Here is an 11,990-nt window from a genome sequence, read left to right on the forward strand (position 1 = left end):
ATTTGCACAAAACAAACTAAGCAAACGTAATTCATTTGGTAGATAGAGTCCAGTTACTACACTACAGAATAGCCTACAGTTCAGTTTAATGGATGAAATTCGCGCTTCAAACCAGTCACTTACAGTCTCCAATCAGTGCAGTTGGTGCGTAGCAGCCAATGGAAGAAGCCCATATGCAATTGATGAGGCATTGTGACACCGTGGCTGACGTGAAACTCCAGCTTCCTACCCCCTGCAGGGCCGACACCTTTAAACAGACTTAAACCACGGGAATGCCATATGATGAAGTTCCTGACGGACTGATATGTTAATACCAACTCATTTGGCCACAGACTTGAATAACGAGAACACCCTGTGGGGTAATTTACAACTGAATGATATTCATGCCGAATGCCCGAGGGCCACAGATCACAGATCACATTGGCCACAGATCACATCTGACTGTAAATACCCTTTAATTGCTTTTTGTCTTTCACCTTTGGCTTGTTGATTCTTGCCTTTTTTTGCTTTGAACTTACTGTATAAAAAGTCATGATTCCAACCACTCTGGGTCAGCACACCAACCTAAACACGCGCTGCGTAGGTCTGCTCACCGCCGGCTTACTGAATAAAACTCACTACACTACAGCAGACTTCTGAACTGGATTTGATAATATTCTTCAACACAATGCACATGCTTGTTGTTGACAAGGCTATTTATGGCTGTTGAAGAAGCCCAACGTTACACTCCCCGAAAAAATGTCGGGTCTGACACATCCACAGCATTAACCCATACTGCCGTTTTTCTACATTAGCCGTAACATATACATATAATTGAGTATTATATCACTATATTGAATAGTTATTAAAGTAGGTATGGGTGTTTTATAAGTAAACTTCTTGTTATATGTAAGAATGTATGTAAGATTCAGGGGTAGGACTCGATAAGTGTTTACTTCATTCCTACTCCGTTTCGAGCATGTTGGTGGATCCGTGTATTCTGTTTTTTGTACTTTTTTGTACTCTTTTTTTATCATGCATACTCGAAATGAAATCTTCAAATCAAAAAATCAAATCAACAGCGGTGAAGAACAAGTCAACACCTAATCTCTCCTCTTAAATCTGCGAAGGAGATGCAGAGAATGTTCAATGGCTACAAGTGTCTGATGATCTCCGTCAACCTGAGCAGCCGGCACTTCCTGCGGGGCGACGGCGCTGAGCTGCAGCAGCTGCAGCAGCTGCAGGAACTGCAGGAACTGCAGGAGCTGCAGGAGCTGCAGGAGCTGCAGGAGCTGCAGGAGGCCCTGAGCTCAGCCAACCACAGCTGGACGCAGGCCTGCAGCGGCCTGGAGAGCTGGGAGAGGAGGCTGCACGTCGCGCTCATGCAGTGCCAGGTGAGCAACGAAGAAAAGGTAGAAAAAAGAAAACTTTCTGTGATAACCAAAATGTTGGAAATTTCGAACCATCTGAACGGGTTAAAATGTTATTTAAAAGTCCATTTGCCACATTGACATGGTCCTGGTCGACCATTTTCACATGTTAACCTTGTCCTTGAGATCCCGCTGGAGAGACGAATCCGGAACCTAAACCCATGATGAGCCAATCAGAAACTGGAAATTCAAGTTGACTTCCGTTTCAATCTGTGTGTGTGACTATACTAGTATATGTGAGAGAGTATGATAGTAAGTGTGTGTGACATTAGTATTAAGTGTGTGTGACTTTACTAGTATATGTGTGAGAGTATGATAGTAAGTGTGTGTGACATTAGTATTAAGTGTGTGTGACTTTACTAGTATATGTGTGAGAGTATGATAGTAAGTGTGTGTGACATTAGTATTAAGTGTGTGTGACTATACTAGTATATGTGTGAGAGTATGATAGTAAGTGTGTGTGACTATAGTAGTATATGTGAGAGAGTATGATAGTAAGTGTGTGTGACATTACTAGTATATGTGAGAGAGTATGATAGTAAGTGTGTGTGACTATAGTAGTATATGTGAGAGAGTATGATAGTAAGTGTGTGTGACTATAGTAGTATATGTGTAAGAGTATGATACTATGTGTGCGTGACTATACTACTGTTTGTAAGAGAGTATGATAGTAAGTGTGTGTGTGTGTGTGTGTGACTATAGTAGTATATGTGTGAGAGTATGACAGTATGTGTGTGTGACTATACTAGTATATGTGAGAGAGTATGATAGTAAGTGTGTGTGACTATAGTAGTATATGTGTAAGAGTATGATACTATGTGTGCGTGACTATACTACTGTTTGTAAGAGAGTATGATAGTAAGTGTGTGTGTGTGTGTGACTATAGTAGTAAGTGTGTGTGAGTATACTAATGTTTGTGAGAGAGTATGATAGTAAGTGTGTGTGTGTGTGTGACTATAGTAGTATATGTGTGAGAGTATGACAGTATGTGTGTGTGACTATACTAGTATATGTGTGAGAGTATGACAGTATGTGTGCGTGACTATACTAGTGTTTGTAAGAGAGTATGATGTAACATGTGAGAGCAAATATGAATTATTTCCTAAATGGCCTCTCATATAACCCTGTTTGCTCACGCATGGAAACAGATTATTCCCACTGTTTCAGTAACTGGAATATTGACCGTAACCTGAATTTTGACTGCATCTAAACGTAGTCCCTGTGAGCTGACTGTGGTCACGTCTTACTCTGCAGGAGTTTCATGAAACGCTGCACTCCCTGCTGATGTGGCTGTCTCAGCTGGAGAAGAGACTGCGTGCTGTTGACGTGACGGGCCGGTGGACGCCGCGCTCTGCGCTGCTGCAGCAGCAGGACCAGCTCATGGTGAGCACACACGCTTTCTTTCTGCTTCCACATGTCAAGTATCAGAAGCGACTGATGTTCCTAGAATCTGTGCGTGTCTAAATACACATCTGCAACAGGGACACACTAGGTCTGCTTCTGAATATGTCACCAGACAGACAACTTTGTGTGCTGTTTGTCATGCATGTCTGCATGTCTGCATAGCTCAGCAGAGCTTCCCGTGTCCAAGGCGTGTGTTTCAGCCCTGTGCTCTCTGCCACCGCTGCAGGCGCTGCAGGACGAGCTGCAGAGCCGGCGACGGCAGGTTTCTGCCCTGCAGGAGATCTGCTCCCAGCTCCTGCTGGAGGCCACCGGGGAGGAGAGCCTGGAGGCCAAGGAGAAGGTCCACGTGGTCTGCAACAAACTGCAGCTGCTGCTGCGGCAGGTGGCTGCAGCCCTGCTGTCCCTGAAGGAGCAGCTGGTAGGTCCCGCTGGGGGAGTGGTGGTGGTGGTGGTGGTGAGCATAGACATCTATACGTATCTGCCCCATGGAGCTCCCGCGATACGTCAACGTCGCCGCCATATTGGATGTTCAAGACTGCGCTGTAAACTAATACAAGTAAATGGACTTATTTTCATAAAGCGTCTTTCTACAAAGAAACGTACGTTTTACGTCTCATTTATTCATTCACACACGCACTAATATACTTGGGAAACAGTTAGGCACCAAATATAATATATTTAATTTTCTCTAAGGGCAAAAATAAGAACTTTATTGATCCCACATAGGAGTAATTCATGTTATATCAGCTATAGAGAACACGGTAGTGCCGAAAAGCAATATATATCCCCCCTCACAAAAATAAGAAAAATAGAGAAACATATTTTCTCATCAACAAAACATATTTTACATAAACATGTTTTACATTTTTCAAGTAACAAAATAACATATTTGAACCATTTTTCAGATTTGATTTTACTGTCTGAAAATTGTTCAAATATGTTATTTTGTTATTTGAAAATTTGTTTTGTTGATGAGAAAATATGTTTCTCTATTTTTCTTATTTTTGTGAGGAGGGATATATATATATGTATATATATATACATATATATATACATATATATATTTATATATATACATATATATATTTATATATATATATATATATATGTGTATATTGGTGCCTAACTGTTTCCCAAGTATATTAGTGCGTGTGTGAATGAATAAATGAGACGTAAAATTTACATTTCTTGGTAGAAAAGCGCTTTATGAAAATAAGTCCATTGCTGTCTTGAACATCCAATATGGCGGCCACGTTGACGTATCGCAGCAGCAGCAAAACCACTCGATACGGCGTCTACGTTTATATGTCTATGGTGGTGGTGAGGACCGGGTGACGTGGAACTGGTTAGTCAGTCTTGTGTCTGCTCTCTACCGTCAGGTAACCTGCAGCTCCAGCTCTGGGATGGACGACGCGGCTCTGGGAGAACTCACCTCGGCTCCGTCGCTCCACAAGGTACTGCACTGAGACCAAACCCTAAACTTCTTCCTGTTGTGAAGTCAGGACTTGAGTCAGTTTGGTTCAAGATGCTTGTGGAACTCCACAATAGAGCCCTGTGCGGGACTGAACTTCTGACCATTACCGCCCGCAACGTGTGTGTTCCACTCCCAACTGGACAAATCTATCTGATTTAATGTTAACATGATCATTGTTGAGCTTGATGGATGATTGACAGTTCATAGGTCACCTGACCCAAAGTTAGATGCAAATCCATCATTGTCATCATCCACAAGCTATTTCGCCTATTGCGCATCAATTATGTGGTCGAGGTTATAGCAACGACAGTAGCTGTGAGTGGCTCAAATAACACTAATAAATAAATAACATAAAATAAACAAAGTTAACGAATGGAATAAATTAATTTAACAAATGAATCATTTGGCCATTATATTGCTGTGGAGGAAGAGAATGCTGCTGACCGACTGAGGTTCCAATCCCTCGTCTCTTCCAAGATGCTCCACAGACACTAAACACAGTTCCTCCAAATATCTGACTGGCCTTGCTTTGTCTTTGTTTTGTAAAGACCTCGTTTGAAGTTCTTTTCCACGTCATTGATTTCCATCTTGTCGCTAGACTACATCCCGATCCCGCAGTGTTCTTTTTTTTTGGAGTTAAACAAATATATAAATCTGATCACACATTTAACATCTTAATGTAGAAATCCTGTAAAAGTGTTCAGTGTTTTATTAGTGGGCGTGAATGTGATCCTTGTATCGTCTGGGTACTTCATCTTATTTATTTATTATGATTTTTTTTTTTAGTCCTTTCTTTTACAGTGTTTTTTTAGGGGGTTTACTACGGAAGAGTATCAGGGTCATGCAGGAGAAAAAATATTTGAGAGGGGAAGATTTTTTTTTTATTGTGCCCTTTGAGAAAAAAGTCGAAATGTCGAGAATAAAGTAGAAATGTCAACTTTATTCACAAAACTTTGACTTTTTTCTCAACATTTTAACTTTTTTCATAACATTTCGACTTTTTTCTCGAAATTTTACTTCAACATTATAATCTCGACATTTCGACTTTTTTCTCGAAGAGCATAATGAAAAAAAAATCTTCCTCCTCTAAAGTATTATTTACATTTTTCTCCTGCCTGGCCCTAATACTCTTCTGTAGGTTTACTGTTCTCAACATTACATTTGAATGTTCTTACACCGTTTTTACGGTGTTGAAGTGTGACTCAAGCATAACCGCGATGACTTCAACATAAACTTTCCAAACACAAACGGCTCTTGGCTACTCTCATGACATGATCACCACATTAACATTAACCTGACCACTTTTACTGTATTAAAGCTCATGCTATTCGTTCTTTAGGAGCAGTCGGGTTTACAGGCAGCTACAACCGGAACACCCGCAGCAACAAGGTAACTGTAGCATCCAGGAGATAGATGTGTTCAGCTTGTGAACATCTATGTTTATAAAACCACTTCTCTTCAGAGCCCGTACGTACGGAGGAGTATTTTTAGATTTTTTTTTATTGTTCACTTCGCGAAAAAAGTTGAAATGTCGAGATTAATGTTGAAATACAATTTCAAGAAAAAAGTCGAAATTTCGTGAATAAAGTCGAAATTTCGAGAATAAAGTTGAAATACAATTTGGTGAATAAAGTGTAAATGTCTCCTCTGGCCCATCAAATCCAGTCAGCAGAGCGACTGACAGCTTTGCAGCAGCAGCCGTAACTAACTAACTAACTAACTAACTAACTAACTAACTAACTAACTAACTAACATCCTTGGAGTGGAACGTTAAGGGGACGTTTCTGAAGTTATGCAACTGCATATGTGTCATATGTGTTTCAAACCAATATCGTGAAGCCAATTGACTTTTTTCTCAAAATTTCGACTTTTTTCCCGACATTTTGACTTTTTTCTCAAAGTGCATAATGGAAAAAAAAATCTTCCTCCTCTACAATATTATTTTATATTTTCCTCCTGCCTGGCACTAATACTCTTCCGTACGTACGTGTCTCGTAGAAACAACCGTTTTTTAAAGCTTATTGTGAGCGGTTTTCATAAAGATGATTTTATGTTTCATTTTTGTCAATCATGCATAAAAATGCCAAAGAATAAGAAGTCAGAAAAGTGTTGGGTCCAGATAACGAAAGTTACGAATGTAACTACGGTTCTATTTCATCCCTGCTGATCGCCAGAGTTGGTGCTTCAAGTACTGAATCTTCCCCTTCGCGCATGTGCAGTTCGAGTATGTATACCAACAACGTCACCTGTGACGTCTGGATGACCCGGAGAAGTCGATATATTCCGGCGTCGTCAGATCAGTTCCTACAGAATCTTCTCGCGAAAACACAACGATTCTGAGTGACAAGAGAGCTCTGGCGGTTATTCGGGATTCATAGAACCGTAGTTACATTCGTAACTTTGGTTCTATTTCATCCCTGCTGACCGCCAGAGGTGGAGCTTCAAGCACTGAATGACCTATACCAGCAAAGTCACGAGGAATCCCAGTTACAAACCTCAGTGAGTGGAATCAGCTGATGCAGGAAACATTCACCCTGTAGAACCTGGAGAAAGTATCCGGCGATGCCCATGAGGCAGCGGCACAAATATCCTCCAGGGAAACTCCTCTCAGGGCCGCCCAGGACGTGGAGACGCTCCTGGTGGAGTGGCACCTCACACCAGGCGGCAGGGGATGGTTACTCGCCCCATACGCATGGCGGATCTACAACCCAGTGGGACAGACGCTGTGCAGAGAGAGCACAACCCTTGTTAGGGCCCCCATAGCACAGGAAGAGCTGCTCCGACCGCTGAATGCATGCGGTAGCTGCAACGTAGGCTCTCAGGGCCCGTACTGGGCACAACAGATCCAGCTCAGCCCTCCTCTCTCCCGGCGGAGGGTCAAACCGTGCAAGCCGTATAGGCTGGTTGAGGTGAGAGCGTGACAGAACCTTAGGGAGGAATGCCGGGTTCGGCCACAGAGTAAATCCAGAGCCATCAGAGTTCCACCTCAGACACAAGTCACTAACGGACATGTGCAGCTCACTGACACACTTTGCAGAGCAAATGGCCAGGAGGAATGCGGTCTTGCATGACACCCACTTCAGCTGAGCCTGTGCCAAGGGTTCAAAAGGAGGCCCGGCCCAGAGCATCCAGCACCAGAGGAAGATCCCGTGCTGGGGGCCTCGGGGCTCTCGGAGGAAGCAACCTCCGAGCCCCCTTCAGGAAGAGGGACACCAGACTGTGGCTCCCTACCGTGCCATTGTCGACCCTTGCATGTCGACACGATATAGCTGCCATATCCCCCCTCAGTGTAGAAGGAGACCGGTCCTTGTCCAGGAGGGACTGCAGGAACTCAAGGACAGTAGGCACAGAACAATTTACCGGGTCTACACTTCGACCCCTACACCAGTCAGAAAACAACTTCCACCTGTTGTACTGTACCCGAGTGGATGGTGCTCTGGCATTCAAGGTAGTATGCCTAACAGGGTCCACGCAACTTCTCAATAGCAGTTCGGGCCCTCCAGCAGCCACACACACAGTTGGAGGCATGGGGGTTGGGATGCCAGATCCGACCCCCTAGCTGGGATAGGAGATCCCTCCTGCCGGGGAGGTGCCACGGTGCAGAGTCTGTGCAGCAGAGGGAACCAAGTCCTGCCCGGCCAGAAGGGGGCCACCAGCAGAATTATGTGACCCTCCCGAAGGACTCTCTGAAGTACTGGACGAATCAGAGGAAGTGGGGGGAAGGCATATAGGAAACCCCCTGGCCACGTATGAGCCAGTGCATCCTGGCCCACCGGGCTGGTGGTCTCTGCCAAGGAAAACCACAGAGGGCAGTGGGTGGACACCTCCGAGGCGAAAGGTCCACCCCTGCTCTGCTGAAGAGGCTCCAGATGGTGTGCTCCACCTCCAGGTGGAGGCGCCACTCCCCCGATGGAGGTTTTTGGTGGGAAAGGAAGTCTGCCAGGTGGTTTCGCCTTCCCAGTAGATATACTGCCCGTAGGCTGATCAGGTGAGGGGCTGCCCAGGTCAGGAGCTCCTGCGACACCTGCAGCAGCCGTGCAGACTTGGTCCTACCTTAATGGTTGATGTGATATACAGTCGAGGTGTTGTCTGACCTGCCTCTCAGGTATGGCAGGAAGTGCTGTAGAGCCAGGTGCACCGCACGCAGATCTCCCTGCGAGATGGAATGCAGCCCATAGGGATACCCCTAGGCCCTGTCCCTCCATGGAGCAAGGGCAAGGAGACACTGCTGGGACACCCTGAGTTTCCTGTGTCTGTGCCGCTGGGCATCCAAGTGGAAGCTGTTCAGCCACCTCTGCAGAGGGCGCAGTGATAGCAAGCTCAGTGGAACAACCGCTGCAACGGATGCAAGCTGCTGCCTGGTCTGCCTCGCCCGGATGGTCTGCTCCAGCGCTTCCTGCGCTGCTGGGCCAAACATCTCTCCCGGCTCCACTGGGAGGCCACGGAGAGTCCTCCGAAACGCCTCTGTCAGGGTCGATTGTGAAAGCCATACTTGGCGGCGAGTCTGGACCAGGATGGACATCATCCGTCCGACTTCCCTGGACAAAAGGCTGAAGGCTTCAAGAGAAGCATCGCAGAAAGTAACTGCGTCTACAGCCACATTGCCCTATGGAGATAAGCTGAAAGGGCCAGCATGAGGTGTGACGGGGAGTTGCCTATGCGACCAGCACGTGCACCAGCATCATATGCCCGTGTCAGAAGGTCATCCGTGATCCGGGACTGGGGACTAGGGCCCACGCTGGCAGCGGGGAAGCGCTAACGCGACCCTCCAGCTGAGAAAAAAAGCCAGGAAATAAAGAAACCGCAACCGTATCAATAAACAATAAATGATGCAACGAACTCAGAAGTCACATACCTCGTCCCGGCTAGAGGGGAGTGACAGCACCGGCTTACCGGCGAACACAAGGACGTGCCGCGTCCACGTGCTGACGAACTCCGAAGAAAGTTTTGCCGTTGCAGTTCCTGGAGGGCGAATGATCCACTGTTCCGACCGACAACGGTCACGGAACTACTAGCGACAACTACACGTTAGATTTGTTGAGAACGCGGTTTCAACGCTTCCAAAGCAAACCTGCGCGCGAGAAGATGAAAAAGAACTGATCCTCTGACGACGCCGGACGATATCGACTTCTCATATCATCCAGGTGTCACAGGTGACGTTGTTGGTTTAAATACTCGAACTGCGCATGCGCGAAGGGGAATATTCAGTGCTTGAAGCACCGCCTCTGGCGGTCAGCAGGGATGAAATAGAACCAGAGGATTGTGTTCACAAATACGATATTTCTCTTGGCGATATGGAAATCTGAAAATGGAAAAAGTGAATATTGACAATAAAGCGTGCACTGACCTGGTCTCTTTGTGGGCATGCAGGGAGAAGAAGCAGCATCCCTCCAGCCGCAGAGACCTGCTGTACCGGGCCTTCCGGGCGGCCTTCCCGCTCCACGTGCTCTTCCTCCTGCTGCTGGTTCTCTTCTGCCTGGTTCCCGTCTCTGACGAGGATTACAGCTGCACCCTGTCCAACAACTTTGCCCGGTCCTTCTACCCCATGCTGCACTACACCAACGGCCCTCCGCCCACCTGAGCTGCGGCTGTGGCGGCGCGGTGGTGGCGGCGCGGTGGTGGCGGCGCGCTCCCACACGAACTCTACCCCTCACATGCGCCGAGGTTCCACCCGGGATGGACTTGTGTTTTTGACTTTTAGTGTTGTATTTAAAAAAAAAAAGAAGTATTTATTTATTCACTGCAAAAACTCAAAATATTAACAAGAATATTTTTGTTATTTCTAGTGAAAAAATTTTAACTAGAAATAAGACAAATATTCCTGGTAAGATTTTGAGTTTTTGCAGTGTTCTTCTAAATGAGAAGCCATATCACCGGTTTGTTTTGAAACGTGTGACCTTTTTAAGAATCGATGCTCCTGCTGATCAGCTCCATCAAACTGGGTGCATGGTTCAATTTTAATATGTGTATTTTGTATTCTGGCAGCGGTTTGTAGGATAATGAAGGACTTATCACCAAAGTATCACCTCACAACAACACCAGGCACTTTCTACCAACTGCCACTATTTTCTAAATGTTTGAAATGGCAGGAAGCAGCTTGTTGAGCACCTTTGCACCCTCGTAGACGTAGGCTGCTTGCTTTTTCGTGCAGCTGAATAAATCAAACACTTAACCAGCAGATTATATTGTTATCATGACTCTTGTACACAGAGATGAAGTACTGGAAGAGTAAAAGTTAGATGAGTGTTTGTGAGTTTCCTGAAGGAGGTCTGGGGCTAAGTGACTGGACGACTTATTGATTTCAAGTTCAGCACTTTTGTCTTGTGATCCTGTAAACGTGTTCTGGAGGTTTTCATATTTAAACCAGTCATTGGATACAAACAAAGAGACAGAGATCTTCTTCATCTATCCATATATATTTACACCACAGTTTAAAACCAACATTTATTGGACTTCCTCTGCTCATGCATCAACTTTACAGACATGGTGTTGGCAGCTGGCAACAACGGCGTACCTACGAGCGTTTCTGGTGCTGCTGCCGCTGGGGTTCAGCATCCGGACTGTAGACGTTGCGTCTTGTCCTGAAAAAGGAGCTGAAATTTGTGATTGGATTGTTTGAACCCATCCAGAATAACCTCAAGGATCTGATGTGGCGAGGCTTTTCCAAGGAACGTGGAAATGGGTTCATATCGGATCAGAGGTGGGGACAGTGGCCGGAACCTCACGCACATGGGTCAATGACGAATAAGGATTTTCAAAAGGTCCATTTTAAAATAATAAAAAAAAGAATATCTATTGCAGTAGTTCAAACATTAAGAATGTTGTGTACGGTACACATAAATTCATATTACATTTTTAAATTAAGTGATTTCAGAGTTTTTTGTCAAGATGAATTGGCACTAACCTTAAAAAAAGTCATGTGGTGCAACCATGATTCATATTAAAATTAATTTCCTTAACATCTTGACATCTTTTTTTTACAAGTTTTCAGTATTAAACAAAAATGGTTGTTTTTTTAATGGTCGCGCCGCATGATTTTTCATAAATTGGACATCAGTCTTTGTTTGTATATTATGATGGAAATATAAATACAAATGTGTTGCAATCTTACACACTACAAGACATTTCACAAATCATGCCGGATTTAGAGTGATTTCAAAAAAAGTTTTCAAAACAAGAGTCCTGGTCGGACGGTCGCACCACATGACATTTTGACGCTTAAAACAACAACAAAATCACAAATAACTAGTATTTTTTGTAAAGTTCAAGTGAGTCCATATGTGGGACAGGTAGTTCATATATATGGTATTTTTTTATCCATTTAAACCTTTTTTAAATTGAAAAAAATATATATAGGCGTCACGTCATTGACCCACATGTGGAATTGACCTCAGTCCAGACTAGCAGCACATGCTGGAGTCGGTGCATGAATGTGAGGAACCCCTCGAGCAACGAATGTATCCACGTGCACAATTAAAGATTTATTAAATGTACTGATCCTCAATGTTTAATTTGACCTCATGACCTCACACTGCTCTGACCGCCAAACTAATGACAATGTGTGTGTGTTTCCTTTATTTTGTGGTCCTCTATTTATGGGATGTAAAGATTGTAATATTTGACTGATAGTAAACCGTGTTGATTTGCAGTTGTATGTTGTTTTTTTTTCTTGTACCGGGAGGTTTGAGAGAAAGTCCGATCAC

The 11,990-nt window shown here is 44.6% G+C and overlaps 1 protein-coding gene across 1 annotated transcript in view; it reads left to right on the plus strand.

Moving 5' to 3' along the window:
• The window catches only part of syne2b (spectrin repeat containing, nuclear envelope 2b), a 258,903-nt gene extending 247,792 nt beyond the window's left edge, over window positions 1-11,111 (plus strand). The window contains exons 124-129 of the mRNA XM_061744277.1: window positions 1,110-1,373; window positions 2,664-2,792; window positions 3,040-3,231; window positions 4,193-4,267; window positions 5,627-5,676; window positions 9,658-11,111. Coding sequence (XP_061600261.1) covers window positions 1,110-1,373; window positions 2,664-2,792; window positions 3,040-3,231; window positions 4,193-4,267; window positions 5,627-5,676; window positions 9,658-9,868 — 921 coding nt within the window. The 3' untranslated portion in view covers window positions 9,869-11,111. The remainder of the gene's footprint in view (window positions 1-1,109; window positions 1,374-2,663; window positions 2,793-3,039; window positions 3,232-4,192; window positions 4,268-5,626; window positions 5,677-9,657) is intronic.
• Window positions 11,112-11,990: the final 879 nt, after the last annotated feature.

This window comes from Cololabis saira, chromosome 16 (genome assembly GCF_033807715.1).
Source record: "Cololabis saira isolate AMF1-May2022 chromosome 16, fColSai1.1, whole genome shotgun sequence".
Lineage (NCBI taxonomy): Eukaryota > Metazoa > Chordata > Actinopteri > Beloniformes > Belonidae > Cololabis > Cololabis saira.